This window comes from Sprattus sprattus, assembly GCF_963457725.1.
Source record: "Sprattus sprattus genome assembly, chromosome: 10".
NCBI classification, from domain to species: Eukaryota; Metazoa; Chordata; class Actinopteri; order Clupeiformes; family Clupeidae; genus Sprattus; species Sprattus sprattus.
The window spans coordinates 32,760,649-32,778,290 of NC_137908.1; the positions used below are offsets into that span (position 1 = coordinate 32,760,649).

General features: G+C 41.0%; 2 protein-coding genes across 4 annotated transcripts; one reads left to right on the plus strand and one right to left on the minus strand.

The window, feature by feature from the left end:
- Positions 1–953: 953 nt before the first annotated feature.
- On the minus strand, positions 954–13,938 carry phtf1 (putative homeodomain transcription factor 1). Of its 3 annotated transcripts, none has more exons than XM_080846405.1 (17): positions 13,606–13,938; positions 13,081–13,193; positions 12,919–12,975; positions 12,733–12,802; positions 12,437–12,595; positions 11,217–11,397; positions 10,922–11,039; positions 10,249–10,449; positions 8,532–8,774; positions 6,704–6,832; positions 5,498–5,767; positions 3,994–4,125; positions 3,721–3,807; positions 2,815–2,970; positions 2,431–2,526; positions 2,127–2,252; positions 954–1,549 (listed from the first exon to the last, which is right to left on the minus strand). In XM_080846405.1, the coding sequence occupies exons 2-17, from the start codon at positions 13,108–13,110 to the stop codon at positions 1,529–1,531; spliced, it is 2,076 nt and encodes a 691-aa protein (XP_080702531.1). In that variant the 5' UTR covers positions 13,111–13,193; positions 13,606–13,938; the 3' UTR covers positions 954–1,528. The 3 variants fall into 3 exon arrangements, with proteins under 3 accessions (XP_080702531.1, XP_080702530.1, XP_080702529.1); XM_080846404.1 differs by having other exon boundaries at positions 2,085–2,252; XM_080846403.1 differs by having other exon boundaries at positions 2,127–2,297.
- A 2,175-nt stretch (positions 13,939–16,113) lies between these two features.
- On the plus strand, positions 16,114–17,286 carry LOC308370956 (uncharacterized protein). The gene is made up of 4 exons (XM_080845707.1): positions 16,114–16,209; positions 16,308–16,452; positions 16,796–16,904; positions 16,989–17,286. The coding sequence occupies exons 1-4, from the start codon at positions 16,131–16,133 to the stop codon at positions 17,112–17,114; spliced, it is 459 nt and encodes a 152-aa protein (XP_080701833.1). The 5' UTR covers positions 16,114–16,130; the 3' UTR covers positions 17,115–17,286.
- The last annotated feature ends 356 nt before the right edge of the window (positions 17,287–17,642 follow it).

Consider the following 17,642-nt stretch of genomic DNA (forward strand, 5'->3'; position numbering starts at 1 on the left):
TTAAAAGGGGTCCAGTCCGACGGGGGTACAACGGATCAAAACGAAAATCAGTGGTTCCACGCTAATCTAGTGGGGCTACATGCCCACCAAATTTCGTGCACCCCGGTGTTTCAGTGTCCCGGAAATCGTTGACAGAAAATCGGCAAACAGAAAAAACTGGAAAAAAAAACTTGCGCGGCGGTCATAATAAAAAATATTGAGTAAAACTTCTAGACCGCTAAACATTTCCATTTTATCCAAATAGTCTTTTATTGTAGAATGTAGTTAAGGGGTATTGGTTGAATTCAGCACTTTCATCTCCAAGCTTTAAGTTCAGTCTCATTTTTATTAGAACAGATTTCTCAAAACATTTCACTATGATTTTCTGTATTCACATTTACTCTTTAGTGGCTTAACTCACAGTCCTCTGCAGAGAGGAATGATATGAAAAATACAGTATTTTCACAAAACAATTCATCACATCATATACAGCTGCGGAAAAAATTAAGAGACCACTTTGAAAAAAGTATCAGTTTTTCTTTTTTTACTATTTATTGGTATGTGTTTGAGTAAAATTAACTCTTTTGTTTCATTCTATAAGCTACTGACAACATTTCTACTGAATTTCAAATAAAAATAAAAAGGTCATTTAGAGCATTTTTTGCAGAAAAATGACAATTGGTCAAAATAACAAAAAAGATGCGGTTTTTCCAGATATTGATTTCTGATCTCTTCCTAAGTTACAGCATTAGTGTTGTGTAGTTTAAGAATCTATATGAACTTGTTTTCTTTGCATTATTCGAGATCTGAAAACATTCCATTTATTTTGCTATTTTGACCAATTGTCATTTTTCTGCAAATAAATGCTCTAAATGACAATATTTTTATTTGAAATTTGGTAGAAATGTTGTCAGTATTTTATAGAATAAAACTAAAATGTTAACTTTACTTTAACTCATACCAATAAATAGTAAAACCAGAGAAACTGATACTTTTTAAGTGGTCTCTTAATTTTTTCCGCGGCTGTATATGTATATATAATATATATATCAAAAACGCTTTCACAGATCATCTAATAATTGGTCACTCTCAGCACAGTCCATTCTGCCGTCTGTGGCGTTCACCTCACATCACACATCCACCCATCTGTGAAATGCAACTGACAGGATATTCTCTTTCAAAGTTTAGAAGGCACTTAAGTGGTTAGGAGGAAAGCCAGGCTTTTTCTATTTTGTTTCTGTGCGGAATTGAATAAGCCTGGTGAACCAATCCACACAGAAGTCAGGGGGTCAAGGGGTCAGGGTTCACAGGTCAGACAAGAGCACGCCCAATAAAATGCCTCTTATGTGTGCATTAGGGAAAAGAAACATTTTGAAAACCTCCTGATCACTCCAGCAGAGGCAGACCGATGCAGGGGTTTTGGTCAGTAGATTTGCACATAATTGCCAAGAGGGCTGACTGAAGGTCTAGGTAGACGTCCAGACAGAAAGTGCATAACCCAAGGTTGCGTAGTCTTCAGGGTCCAAATGCTTAAAGGTTAGAGTTCACATCAGGGCTTTATCTTCCATAACTGAAAAGAAAGAGGAAACATTTGGATATGTTTGCCTTAGTGTGAGAAGAAGAGGTGTTCAATTCTCATTGAGTATCTGCCTTAGAGCACAGTTTCATCAGTAATGAGCCTTACAAGGTAACAAACCACAGCACTATAAGCGTGTAGACTGGTGAGTTGCTCAACAAGACCGACTCTCTGTGAAAAGAAAAGTCTCTACTTCACCATACTTTCAGGATTAAACATGTCAAACCCTGTCAAATTCTGGAACTCAAAAATGCTAAACTAAAAAATAACTCAGCAGGATGATAGAATTAGTAGGCCATGTGCTATGCCAGTAATGCGAGTTATGAGTATCTTTTATGAAGATGGAGGGAACAACCCACAATTATTTTTCTGTTGCATCTCAACTATAAAATAGTTTTGAAGTTGAGATGAAACTAAAATGTATAGTCTTCTGTAGCTTAGATGGCCTGGTTTGATATGGTTCACTCAATGAACACAAAGTCATTAAATCAACTCAGAGTCTAGACAGTCCTTCTACACCTCTATTCACCTGACCTACAGAGTGAGTGTTCGGGCGGGAGACATGACTCACTCTAATGTTGAAGCCCAACAGGTCGCTGACCACAGCTGAAATGGCGGACAGAATGACCACTCGGGTGATGTTGTAAACGAGAGGATTCACCGTCAGGCCAAGCAGCCGGAAAGGAGTGTCCAGCTCCTGAAACAAATCGAGCCAGAACACGCATCTGTTGACCTGAAGGGGCTATTAAGAAACGGCAGCTTTTCCATCAAGTAGAAAACAACACAACGTTTCACCCCATACTATTACAAACACTGTAAAGGCTTTGCAGTATGGACACAACATTTAATCCAAACACATTTTGCATTGGACATACTTTCATAAGCTTTGTGGCCAGCTTCAAAACATTATTAACAATGTTCAATTCATCTTTCTTGTTGGGCTTCTTCTCCATCTTAAGATACAAGTTTATCTGTGGATGATGATGGAAATCAAGGGAAAAGACAGAAGAGAAGAGACGAATTTAGTACTTGCACATTATGTAAACAACTGAGGCATCACAGGTGTGTTTGTGGATGTCTATGAATATGTCAGCGTTTGTTAATGGTGGCGAGTTGTTTTGTTTATATCTGTGGGAGGTTGTGTGTACACAAGTTAGTGAATGTGTGAATTGTATGTGTGTGTGTGTGTGTGCGTGTGTATGTGTGTGTGTGTGTGTGTGTGTGTGTGTGTGTGTGTGTATGTGTGTGTGTAGCCTCGCCTGTTCCGTGAGAAGCACCGATGCGTTGCTGTACTTGCGGTTGGTCTCGGCGCCCAGCGCTGCCAGGCGCAGCAGGAAGAAGATAAGGGCGGAGCCCCAGATCATCAGCTCCCAGTTGGTCTCGGAGTCCAGGAATGTGTGGTGACTGTGAAGAAGCTGTGTCCCCCACAAACACACCAGGCCAGTGAAACACAACATAAGGCTGCACAGCCACTCTCTGCACGCAAGCCCAGCCTGGAGATCTACACTTCAGCAGGTTATATTTGTCAACCTTTCTATACATCAACTGCATGCAGATCATCTGTTTTGCAGATCATTAAGGACTTGTTTTGAAGAAAGTATTACAATTAGGCTTGCAACTTAATTTCCAAAGGGTAGAACACCTCTAGCTTAAAGCATTCTAATACTCCAGAAGAAAATCACGTGGGCTTGTCTGGGTGAGATAAAAACATTGTAATTCCTTGTAATTCTTGTATTTTGTCATTCTGTTGTGGATTTTCCAAACTATTCAAGGACACAATAGATTTTATGGTATAAACTCTGGAAATACCAGCATATGTTTATGAAATTGGGATTGAGGCTAGCCCTGGAATAAATAATGTTTCAAAAATAAATTAAATGTAGTCCTGGATTTAAAAAAAATAAAATAGATCAAGCCAAAAGAAAACCAAAATTTAAACTCCATTCAAGCTTCACTAGCATAACCAATTCTAAGCTTCAACATTCTTCCACCAAACCAGGGGTGTGCCAACATCATTTCCAAACATGTAAAATGGTGTAATTCTGTAGAGTGTTTGTTAGGTGGGGAAACAATGAGTAGTAGTGGAACTCAGTGACAATGGCAGTGAACCCCGGGCGAGAGGCGGCAGGTGTCTGTACTGTTCTGGTGAGGGAGACATGGCTGACCTGAGCACAACAGATGAAGGCGATGGACAGAGCAAGGAAGAAGATGGAGGACACGATGACGTCGACCGAACGCTGGGGCCCTCGCCTCTGTAAGACATAACCAACCACACACACACACACACACACACAAATTAGACATCCACCCAAAGACACACACAAAACACATGGACATACACACACAAATATCCACTCATACATTTACACATCATCATTGTGAATATGTGAACACACACACACACACACACACACACACACACGTATTTCGATGTTTACCTTTAGGAATGAGCGTAAAGACAGCCACATCTTGATGTTCTGCACCTTCTTCAGTCTGAAGTGAGGGATCTCAGACTTCTTGGCCTTGCGTGCTGACGTCAGGTGGCTGAAGAACTTTGCAAAGACAAGTCTCTGTGGAACACAGAGGTCCAACAGTCAAGGCAAACTATCGCTAGAGACCCATATGAATGAGTCACCGTATCAAATCAGTTCTAGTAGTATCGTAGCACACAAGACACACGAAATTAGTTGCCACTGCAACTGCTTTACAAACACATTTTAGATGCTGTACTGTGTTTGTGTTTACCATCTCTTTTTGAGAAAGTCACAAATATTTGTAAGTAAGCATCTGTGGTCTTAGAGAGAGTAGAGACACAGGAGTGGGGAAAACACGAGACTGGGGCCTCAATGTGAACCCAAAATAAACTGACTGATCTTCATTACTGTCTTGCAACCATTAACAGAAAACTGGAAACCTTTCCACAAGTTTGGTTAAGCATCAATGGCTTGAAGCTTATCTCATAGCTTCTAAAAACCCTAGTGTTCAGTACTCCGGCCACAGCCTCACATTCCTTCACTAACCAGTTTGCAGGTCCTTAATCTGACTCACGCTGCTTCTACAACACTCACTCTCACACATCCTTGCCAGTGGCATCGTTCCCATTGAATCAGGGTGGCACGTGCCCACCCAACATAACAGGTAACAATTAAGTGTTCCCCCTTTATTATCCGACAGTTTGATGAGAGAGATTATAAAGATCAAGATTTTGAATAAATTGGATAAATAAAAGTGCATACCTCAATAACAACACACACCCACAAGAGGGTTGTCAAGTGTAAATGTACTGATGGAATGATGAACAGCCATACGTTGAAAGCACATTATCTGTTTACATTAGAAGTGTGTGTGAGTGTGTGTGTGTGTGTGTGTGTGTGGAACCTGAGCAGGCCATAATTGTATATTAGCGTTATGGTCAACTGTAGGCTTTGCTATATACAGGACATATTTTCTGTGTGTGTGTATGGTTAAAATGGTGCCCTCCCCCCAAAAGAGGTTGCATGACGATCCTAAACCTTAGTGTGTGTTTAATGGAGCTCCACCCCTGCTGTGTGTGAAACACCCTTCACCCACCTGTTTGAAGGTCACCTGACCTGATGTTTACACAATGCCTTCTCCCACATCCTTTCCTGTAATTGTAATTATTTACCCTTCCTTCTGTGCATGTTACACTTCTCCCACCTGTTTGTACGTCTACTGACTTATTGATATCCATATGATAATCTCCGTCACATTCTGATCTTACCTGTATACATGGGTCCTCTACCCTTTCGGTTGTGCATGCTTCCTTTGAACCATTAGTTTCAAGTCCTTTGTCATCCTCTTTACATAATACTCCCTCCCATATCCTCACCTCACCTGTATAGAGGTGCTCAGCTCTGTGTGTGTGTGTGTGTGTGTGTGTGTGTGTGTGTGTGTGTGAGCGTGTGTGTGAGCGTGTGTGACCTGTTTGTAGGTCCTCTCAGCGACGCAGGTCATGAAGAAGAAAAGGCCAGTGAGGCAGACGCGCTCCAGTGTGCTGATGAGGAAGAAGGCGTAGGAGCAGACGCTGGGCGGCCCCAGGACCATGGCCAGCAGCTCGCCGGCGCCCATGGAGCCCAGCCGTGTCACCTCCAGTCGCTGTGCCAGTCGGAAGCAGAAGGGCAGCAGGGCCAGCGTGGCCGTCACCAGTCCACCCAGCAGCAGGTAGCCCATGCCCTGCTCTGCCGCCTTCACCTGCTCACACACAGATGAGAGCCACGAATCAGCCTCTTCATTAGGCTACATCAGTGTCATTACAGTAGCATTACATTACATTACACTAACTATGGTATGACCAAGTACATTGAATGTAAATATCATTACAGATTTATTTATATATGCAAAGGACAAAAATATAATTTTAGAGCACTTCTCTCCAGCATTCTAGGCTAATATTCACTGTAAACCTGTGGCATTGTGAAGTTGGAGTTACGTTCTAAATATAAACATGAGAAGGTTATGCTTAAACAAGCTAGTGTCTTGACTAGCACCTTCTTTTTTAAACTGAGGGCATTTGTGGGTGAAAATAGCAGTGACAAGAGGCTGGTGTGTGAAGTAGAAATAAAACTATGGGGTTAAAAGTGTAATGAGATTAACATTACAAAAGTAATGATGTATTCCACTCCCAAAAATAATCAAATGTGTCACTTTAATATGTAAAATTGTCATGTTTTCAAACCATTTCATCCATTCAGCTACATTGCTGACGTGTAATTTACATAACGCTTGAAGATATGCTCCCTAGTAACCTGACTTTCCCAACAAGTCTTTTCCGATATCTGAAGGTTTTTAGAACAAACACAAGTATGTGTACAACACACACACACTTTGCTTTACACAGTCATTATTACATCAGCACAAAGTGTTGAGGGATATGCTATCTAAAAGTGCTCACTAGCATCATTACTAAGAAATAAAACGCTTCAATCTACGAAATGCAAACAAAGTCTGAATTTTTTTTACTGAATGCTTAATTTGTAATGCATCAACATCTATCTTGCCAAGTAATGTTTAAGATAAGGGAAATAGGAAGACATGTGGCTGAATACAGCACTGACAGTATGTGTGAAAATACTGTCAGTCTGTCCAATGGAGCTGTCATTCCGGTGGAGGAGAAAGTGGCAGACGTACCCGTGTGAGGATGATGCCACTGATCTCCAGCACGGACATGTCGGCCTTTCTGCACTCGCCCTGCTCCCAGAAGATGGCGCTCACGCGGTCTTTGGATGGGTGGCACGCCTGCAGCCACGACAGATTATTCTGACGAGAGGAAGGCAGAAGAGTGTGTGCTGAGTGAGAGTGTGCTTCTGGGCAGGACATATTCAACATCTGGAAGGCAGACATTTATCTCGCTGTCCTCTGTCTAATTCAGCAATGTTTACAGTGCACACAATACACAGCCTGTATATAGGGAATCTTATTCTCTAGTTCACCTACACTTTGAGTCAGATCATATCTGTAGTGTCTTAATGTATTGTAAATGTATTGTAATATACATACAGTATTGTAACGCGACCTATTATCCCGCGGGCCACCAAAAAATCCGCTTAACAAATATGTTTTTATCAATATAAATATGGTTTAATGAATCAACCTTACATATTTCACAAGTGACAGGTGTGTAGACAATGCACGAAGTCTTGTTTGACTCTCAGCAGGAACATTTCTTACCGTATTTTCCGATTTGTTTTGTACAGTCGCGAAATGGCAACAAAGTTGGCTACGACCGTCTGAGTCTGCGCCAACATCGCTTAACCAATAAACAACGGATTTGGCGTTGGAGGGAGGGGTTTAGACATTAATACCATTCTCTGCAGAAGGATATCGATAACACGTCACCCTTAGATTGTTGTAGAAAGATGGCAAATAAAGAGGATGTGCAATGGAAAACGAAGATATTGTTCATGTGTTATTGAACAAACCGTTTCATTCATTGAGCTACAGAGAGAAGGTTAGTATCAAAACAACAGGGAAACCTGTTCCAAAAATCCAAGTCACTAAACCCAATGATAAAACCGCTGACTTTAATGCTAACTGGTATGCAAAATACTTATAGCTCACTGGTACCATAAAAAAAACAATCGGCTGTACTGTTTTGTTTTTAAATCGTTCATACGCCTATTGTTAGTCTGACTGTTCACGTTCAGCTGACATTCTGAATGGAAATTGTTAATGAATGTTTCAGATCGCGATGTGTTTCGTATCTATTCTAATTAGCCTACACATTGACCAACATTCTGAAACATCCATTAACATCCACATTTGCCACAAACAATGTTAGGCTAACAGCCCATGTTAATAGTTCTGAAATAATGTTCTCTTACTTGTTGCCTTTGTAACTTGTTGTTTAATATTGTGGAAAGGATGTTAGTGAATGATTCAGAGCATTTTAAATGGCATCACTTTTGGTTTTGTGTCTTAATTTTTCTTAAAACAATTGCAGCTGAAAATAAAATTAGTCAAATAATAACCAATAGCTTTAGTAATTGAGGGGGGAAATAGGCCAAATGGTAGGCCCAAAATGTAGAATGTAGTTTTTAAAATCAAGAGTAGGCCTGATTTGACTAATTGGCTTTGCATCATTTCCTTCTGGCCTTGTCTAGTCCAAGGACATGCTGCCCACCAGCTTTTTAAGTACAATGGTGCCACACTAGTGGCTTTGTATCAATTGTATCCCTGCCTGCTATTTTGTAGTACTGTAGTCCACAAAAACACCCTGAAACTACTTGTATCTCACATACTTATGCCACCAACGGAATAAGCAGGCCAATGGCAACCAGGCGCACAGTCCTTCCTCCCTCACTTTAAAAACCACCAGCCGCCACTGATACACATATAATATGTCTAATGCAAAAAACATTATTTCATCATTTTTACTTCTCTTTAGTTCAGATTTAGAGATTGAATTGAGATGTAACATTAACTGATCTCAGCCACAAGGGTGGTGGTGCTTCCTCACATGGGGGAATGTGTCCTCGTCGCTGCTGAGCCCATGGGCCGGAGGCAGGGAGTGGTTGTGAGTGTGGCGGCCTTCCTCCTCGCTGTCACTACTTCCTGAAGAGGCGGAGTCAGGGCACTGCAGAAGCTCCTCCCACAGCATGTCATCTGTGTCGGACGCCGCCTGCAAGCCTACGGAGTTGATGAGATGCGCCACCTCTGTCGGTTTCGCACCCGCAACCATGGTAACAGTCTTGCTTTCATCCTGCACAGGATGGAGACAATGTTGTTTCCCTCTGCAGCAAGTTCAAGGGCACTATGCTACCTTATAAAAGCCATCTGATTAAAATACCTTCATACCTTTACTTTCCATATAAAGAGATGAAGCTATCAGCCTCGCTTTCCTTATCTTTACTAAACGTAACGCTGAGTGTATGTGGCACTGAATAGGGGTTGAAGGTACACCTAGAATTCGCCCATTGTGTCTGACTTTAATCAGTAACATGCGTATGGCTGAACCCGAAACCTACGTAAAGCCATCTCTATCCTAAAACTGCAACCTGATGCGACTTTGACCACGCCCCCTTGAGGTTGAACAAAAGCCATGTCTTTTCCAGATGTGAGCTCTCTTACCGCACTCTCTTCTAGGATCGCCAGCAGCATCTCTCCCCTTCCACCGTCAACCGGTGAAGACTTTCTCTATTTGTTCTCTCTCCAAAAAAAGAGAACACTCTCAATTCTGTCTTACGGCTGACAAACGCCTTAGATTTCAAATTGGTCAACAAACTGCTAATTGAGACGAAGTACGTTTAGCGAAAGCATCTAACATTAGACCTGCTAGCTAACTCATGCTACGGGAGCAAAGCACGACAACAGAAGGCAAACTGCAACGGAACGAGCAATCAAATCCTCCTACATACATACACAGACATACTGGGCATTTAGCTATCGTAGCTTACTCACAACCTGGCTAAGCAACCTGTTTACATATCCCATTGTTCATGTATTTCATCTGTTTTGTTTACTGAACTGTTTATATATGTTCATGGTTTGTCGGTAGTTGGCTTCGCCACACCATCTAAAGGTTATCATTAAGATTGCTTATCAGGCACACAGGGTCTTGCATGCATTACTAACCATTTCCCTCTTCCAACATGGCATCTTAATTACACAATACATATACGTACATTGGCCTTCACATAGCCACACACATGAAGGAAATACTCAAACTTCGTGCCGCACATAGGCTCGTCTTTTTCCACATCACATGTATGTTCGCGTACATGCACACACATGCACGCGGAACTGCATTGATCAATGAAAGGAACACACACATGTGGATTATCATTACTTTGACCACTGTGGAGGACACTACACTTTGTGTGGCGCCCTCTAGGTGTTCAACTTAATTGATCTGCCTTTGTGTTGAATGGTTGATTCCTGTCCAATCGAGTGAGATCACCAACATATTGTTGCTGTTGCAAGGACAGCACCAGTGTGTCTTTGTCCTTGCGAAGACGGTATCAAAATGTACACACAATTGCACAATTGCACCCACATTCACCCGGCGCCTACTCACAGGGTAAGGTACCTACCTAGTCTGGTTTTCCCATGTGAGGCTGGTACCAATTTCACCTACAGGGTATAGCACTAACTCTGTTCCAGAACACACTTATTCACACAGCAGACTTTTATTTACATCATTTACAGACGGACAGAGGCACAGCAGGTCCCTTTACCTGAGGCTGAATCTGAGGGGGTGAGGGGCTCTTTGCCAGGCTCCTGATCCTCTTCCGGAGTATGGAGATGGGTTTGGGTCCCACCGTGGAAACTGGTCTTTCTCTGGGAGGCTGGTGGAAGTGTCCAGCTGCCTCCCGGTCCTCCTTCTCATCACTGGAGATCTCCTCAGAGAGCCCATATATAGACTTCCTCAGGGGGCTCTGTGATATCACAGCCAAACAAAAACATCTCAGAAGGAGCAGAGCCATGTCTGGGTATAAACAGAGCATTACAGTAATAGAGGCTAAGACAGAAAAAGAGAAAATTGAACAAACTACAATGAGTAAAAGTAACAGTAAAAGGGAGAACACTCAGTAACAGGCCTGTTCCAAATCAGTCTGTTATTTCACAACTGTGACATTGCTCAGGCAGAAACGAGGCACAAGATAAATGGACATGTTCAAACGAAATCAATCTCAAATAACGCTCCTGGCCAACAATTTAAGTTATCAGTTTTTGGCAGAACATTTTGTCCTTTAAAAGCGCTCTGCTTCTATGATTTCTAGTTATTCATGTTTTTCTCAACCATTGCAGATACAGACTTAATATCATAAACATTTTTTAATGAATCCATCTGGCATGATCAAATGAATAACAAGTGGTAAAGCCCAGTAGCCCAGCAAGCAAGCCTACCCGTCTCTTCTCAGTCTTCAAGAGTTTCTGCTTCTCATCCGGTTGCCAGGACATTGGTCTTAAGTCTGTTCCATTCCCATGATCCTCTACTTTCTTTGGTGCCTTGCTCTTTCTCTGTCTGCACAACATCAAAACAAAATCAGAGTCTGCTGATTCACATCAACGTAGATTAAATGCAATCATACAATAAACACTGTGCTGGCAGCAGAGGACAGTATTGCCAATAGTTTTTACAGGGCCAAGTTTAAGCCACAATTTCTGTGCTGCTTAACACAGCTTAGACTGCCTAGTCTACCTCTTCCTCCTGATGGGGCTGGTGGCTCTGCTGGAGGGGGGGCTGGGCTGTAGGCTCCTGCAGGACTCGGTGGAGACGATCTGGCAGTGCACCGTGCCCAGCAGCAGCATCAGGAACACAGGCACCGCCACTTCACTGGCACTGGCCACCGGCACCTCCAGGTACATGACCACAGCTGCCACTGGATGAAGGCAGGGCACAGAGGCACACACACTTAATTGAGTTTGGTTGATTTGTTTGTTTTGATAGTGACAATGCAACAAAACAGCAATGCTATAACTACTTTTTATGGGGCTGATGACAAAAAGAAAAATGCATGTTTATATGCATAATGGTGTGGTTACAACTTTAGTGACTAACTAAACAAGTGTGAAGTACTTAAGGGTAATATAACCACCCCAGTTCACACATTTTCAGAAAGGTCCCCAGTTCAAAATGGAATTGGTATATCCAGTATGTTCCAATGGGGTTTATCAAGTCTGTAGAAACTCATCAAATCAAAATTGTTCAGGATGCCTACAATGACTGGTGTCAGCCAACCAAGCTTTTCAGTACCCTGAGTTTTCTTTATCTTAAAGTCATTCAACAAGAACTGCATATGCTTTGGATTATGCAATATTGATTTATGTAATTTTGGTCAATTCAGTTAATCTCAACACATTCCCTGCATCTTTTGGCCTGCCAGGCTGTAATGGCACATAATTATGCGCGGAAAAGAGACAAACAGAGCGGTAACCCCAGACTGCCTAGCCAAGTAGGAGGCAGTAGAGTACCTAAATATAGCTTGCTAATTGCATTCAAATGCACGTAGCTACTAAAAGTATGTTGTGATGCCATATAAAATGTAATAGTAAAAAAATCCTTCCCCATTTCAGTGAATCACTCCCAATCAACAGACAGACTTTTGCATTGTTTTGCTCTTTTTTGCCCCGTTTGGCACTGTTGCTCTCATAAGACCATAACCAGTTGGACTAGAACATAACACAAGTTGCAAGAGGCTTGTTCAAACTCGTTCAATCATTGACTGTTCCTTTCCACAAATATAAAAATATCTCACAGTAAACACAGTCAGCAATATATGAAATTGCCCTGTGCATTAACCCTGAATCGTACAGATAAACTCAAAACATACTACTTCTGTACATCAGATCCCTCTGAAATACCATAATTTATACATGCCTTACGAAAACACTGCAAGGGACTTCAAGCAGAGCACTGACCTTGCAGGAGGTACAGGACGAGGATCCAGGCGGAGATGCACCTGGAGGTGACCTGGATCCACCATTGGAAGAAGAAAGGGAAGAGCAGAACCCGCACAAGGCCCTTCCGGGTCAGGGCTGTCCACTGTCTTACCGGCTTGGCTTTACTGAACGTGGAGCCTGGGGATGAGCGAGAGAGTTCACAGATCACAAGATGTTAAGATGTTGACATGATGCTCTCTTGTTCTGCGGCAACTCGATGTGGGAAGTCACTGAGTGTATGTTGGCAACCGATATGCTGAAATGCAGCCACTCACCTCGCACTAGGTCGACATCAATGAGATCAGGCTTGATGTGTCCTGTCTTCTTGGGTTTATGGTGAATACCCTGTGAGTAAATGAAAATGAGATCCTCCGAATACAGATAGAGGTAAAATAAGAGCCCGTGTTTCGTTGAGATTTAACTGGATAACATGATAGTAGTTCTGAGTCTTTGCAACTCACCTTTAGTTCAGCTTGTTCCAGAGATTTCTCCCATATTTGTTGGTCATAGGCACCAATCTAAACGAATAAAAACGAAAGAAATAAGCAAATTAACGGATCATGCAAGACAGGAACAGCACATTTAATTCGCAGTAGGCCCTACACTGTCTCCTGATACATCACCTTCTCCTGATACCACGCTATCCTTGCCATTCTTGTAATCCGATGTGGCCGAGGGCTGGCAGTCAGGCCATTTCCCAGGCACAATGGCAGAAAGTATCTGACTGCGACACAAGCTTCCAGAAAACAGAGAGTGGTAAAAAAAAAAAAAAAAAGCAGACACAGCAATTTTGCAGGTCATCCATCACATAGTAGCTGGAAGTAGCACGATGAATCATTAAGGGGAGATTTGCAACCACTTACATTTTATCACTAACAAAATGTGCTACAACAACCCGTAGAATGTAGCATCAATAGTACACGCCATGAAAGTCTCCTGTACACACTGGTCATCACCGTTTAGATGACTTGGGTCATTTTAGCCCTTTTCTTTTTTTCTCGTTTGTTCTCAACTCTTGGGGTGCGTATGCTGGCAGTATTGGGATGCCATTTAAAAATGTTCTTCGGTAAATCTAACTTAATGTGCTAACACATAATGCGCACAGTTTACAAAGTCTGGCTAACTGACATGTTTAAGCTAACACTCACCTCTTGTCAGCCCATAATTGAACACAAGTTACAAACAGCAGCCAGTGAATGCTGGAGTTGACATCGGAAGTTTGCTTACTGCCACTTCAACCTGGCCAGGCTTCTTATAGTTATCCTTCCGTAGCTTCCTCTAGCTAACTTGCTTGCTATTCAAATAAGTTAACGTTAGACTCGCAAGCTAATTTGTATTTGCAAATCCGATCGCGACACGTTAGCGGACTGACTTAAAGCTACATTTTATGCTTTGAATGTTATCGGCATACAAGAAAGTATTGAAAACAAGTGTAAACAATTCCAGGTGCAAAATCGGAAAATCGTACAGCTGTCAATGACGCTCCTGTTCAAGCAGTTAGTTGCAGCACTTCCTTTTTCCGCTTTTGAGCCACGGTGGGCGTGTTCAGAGATATGATATGGATTACTGACCTAAAAACTTCCTTTGTATTGCTGACAGGTTTATAATTAGGCCTAGTAGGTCAATATTTCTATCACTCGTGAATTCAAATGCACTTCAACACCACAGTTTTACCCAAAACACAGGTTCAGGCGTGAAATGTGGCTGCTGTAGTCAGCCATCATTCACAGAAAGTAATCTTAAAGAAATAATGTAGCCTACATGCAGTAAATTGATTCTCTACTGATTGGATATTATGATTCAGTCCATGTAATGCAGTATAAACATGTTTGGTCATAGAAAAAACTAGGACAGTTCAGTGTCTGCTGTATGACAGTTAATTCTACTGCAATAATAACTGAACTACTGTTGGGTACAAAGATTGTGAGAGAGCTTTAAATTGCCTGCAGCCTAAATGTTGTTGTCAATCTGTTTGGTCATGCCCGTTTTTCAGACTCATCAGGGAGTGCAGACATTGTGTCCCTGTGACCAGAGTGGATGTGTTGTGTGACTGAAGAAGACCATCAGTGGCATGGATGTCAGGTAACCTGAGACTGGTGACCTGCTTCACAGTCCCTCGGACATCAGCCACAGTGTCCTCAGCTGGGGTTCCTTGAGGTCTGTTGTCCACAGTTACCTTGTACACCTGACATTAACATGATTAAAACATGATAACATGCATTTCATATAATATTTTTTAGAATTGGGTGCATGGGAAATCCCAGGGTGTGATGTTCAGCTATTGCTGGTTCCAATGAAGTTGAAATATTGATGAATTGATAAATTGATAAATATGACTTGATAAATTAATGCTTTTTTAAGGTGATTGATTTATGGTTTAAAAACTCTGACAGTGTTTATTTGGGATTAGTGAAAATGAAAGAAGAAACACATGCAGGTTCTTGCATAACAATGGATTTTTCCATTTGCAGTGCTTCCTTGTTCTCCAGCCATCTCTTTCTCTCTTTTTAACAATTTCATGCAAGGACTGGAATGTCTGGGGGTATTCCAAGAAGTCAGCAAGTAAAGACAGGATTTTATTAAATGAATGCAGGCAATGTGAGGAACAACATCCCAATTCATGCCAGTCCTGCAGTACTCACCTTGGATAAACAATTGAGAAATAACTAGGTCTAAGTGCACTTTTAAGAAAAATACAATTGAAAATCCAGAATTAAATAACCACTATTCTATGAAATGTATTTTCATAGTACTTTATTTAGTATTTTTGAATAAATAACATATAATAACATTTGTAAAAAATTTGAATTAGTGAATACTCGGTTGTCAAATCTTTCAGCAACTCATCTTTACCTTATATCATTGTCAGCATTGCCATCTTTGGTCAAACACAACCGGTATAACACAGCCATTACATAAATTGTGTAATCAAGTCAAATGAAGAGGTAGAATAGAAGAGTAATTTCATAAGGAAGATTCAATGTCTTCACCTCTATGATTATGCAATAAACTCACTGTTTTGGTAACACATATGGAGTTCTAGACCAAGGATACTATATTTGTTATAACTTGTAAGATGCAGATGTTAGACGTTTGATGCAGGTTTTACTTTTTCTTCATATTCTCTGCAAAGTTTCAGTTATACTCTTAGGAAAATCACTTGTTTGTACAGCAATGCCTGTTAAACATTATCAGTTTATAAGTTTGATTTCGCCATACCGGAATTTCCCAGGTTGTTATTCCCAGAATGCTGAACGCTGTCAGGATGACTCATGATAGCTTTTAACCCTCTCATTTCTGTTTTAGGAAAATAAAATGTTTTTCTGAAAGTAGCTAATTGTAGTGTTACATAATTTGACATACCCACTTTTACTAGAGAATAATGCAATAAGTGTTCCATTTGCCTTCCACATTATAATATTTGTTTTCCTTTTGTTTTTTTTCTTCTTTGCAGTGGTTCTCCAAGAGAGGTTGCACAATGTACCACCACAGCCTCTTACCTTCCACTCCCCCAGCCCTGGCCGAGTCTGTGCACGAACACATTGTTTGGGAAGAAGGGTGAAATAGTATTGAGGGAGTTTCTTCAGTTAAGCAGTGTATTAATAGACCACCCTCCTGCCTTATTCTCATAGACATTACATTAGAAGAGTGAAGAAACAGACTAACTGCAACCATGTTCTCCTTCAAGGCCCATGTTGCATTGGCTGTCCTGGCCATGCTTGTGGTGGCTGCTCATTGTGGATTTGGAGAAGGTATGTGTAATTACTATGGCAATATGAATTGCATTGATGTACTACTGCATATGTAAAGACATATAAACATTGGTATTTATTTATGCTGCCCTTTTCAGGAACAAATTCCTACAACTATGACCTTTCCAAGATGTCTGACCTCAGGAAGCTGTACAACTCCAAGGTTTATTTGTCTGACAGAATGACAAGACCTTTGAGTGGCATGTCTATCCAAATCGGCAAACTCAGCCACTCCGGAGTCAGGTATAAGAACATGAACCTTGTGCTATCATAATGATTCATGGGGAAATGTATTCCAAATATGATGAAATTTACTTTAACTGCACTAGAAACACCATTGCAAGGGCATACATTTTAAGATATACATGAAAATATGTGCATATCTCATTCAGTACAGAAAGACAAATACTGTTAACTGTAAATATTGTGTTCTTTCAAGTAGCGGTGTATAATAATTCAAAACAGTGTTATGTCATGCATTGGCTTGTTGTGAGTCTTAATAGGTGACTAACGATTGGGAAATACAGAGAGGAAAAGTTTAGGTCTCATTGTTGCAGTGTGTGTGCGTGCATCCCTGGCTTTCTAGGGTAACTCTGGAGGATGGCACCAAGTGGCTGGTGCACAAGGGGGATGGGTACGGCATCAGCAGCCAAACTGTTGTGGTGCATGCTCGCCACATGAGCAATACCTGGAAGGTATTTTCACTTTTCTTTACGTTAATATTACCTGAACATTGGAGATTTCAAAATCTTCATCAGGCATTCTGTTTTTGCTCACAGATTATCGAGACCAAAAATTTCGGAGGATCCAAGACCGTGTCAGATTTTGTGAAAGCAGGAGGCACTGACTACAGCCTTATTTTTGACAACTGCCATGATGCATCTGGGCGAATGATGGGCAATTAAGATCACATGATGCATCTGTGCGAATGATGGGCGATTAAGATCACATGATGCATCTGGGCGAATGATTGGCGATTTAGATCACATGATGCATCTGGGCAAATGATTAAGATCACATTTGCATTGGCGTCAGATTTTAAAGTTTGGGGGTACAGTTTATCATTTACATTTTACAATTTACAAATTACAATTACTGATAATAAATGTAATTTTCACTAGAATCATAACATTTACCATGAGTGGTTTCACTGCTTTTCTTCAAATTGTAAAGAACACATCGTCCATACTTTTGTTGGCAATAAAGCATTTCATTTTAATAAGTTGTGTTTTTTATCCTCAACTGTAAAGAGTTTTTTTTTTTGTGATCAAATTTTTTTTTTTTATTGAATAGTTGCACATCATATTACACAAATACAAAAGAGAGTGGGCAAGTAAAGTGTGAGGTCGTTCATTTGTCATATAGGCTAAGCCTAAGTAATCCAGATTCAAAATAAAATATAGCCCAACATTGAAACTTAAAAATAAGACAAC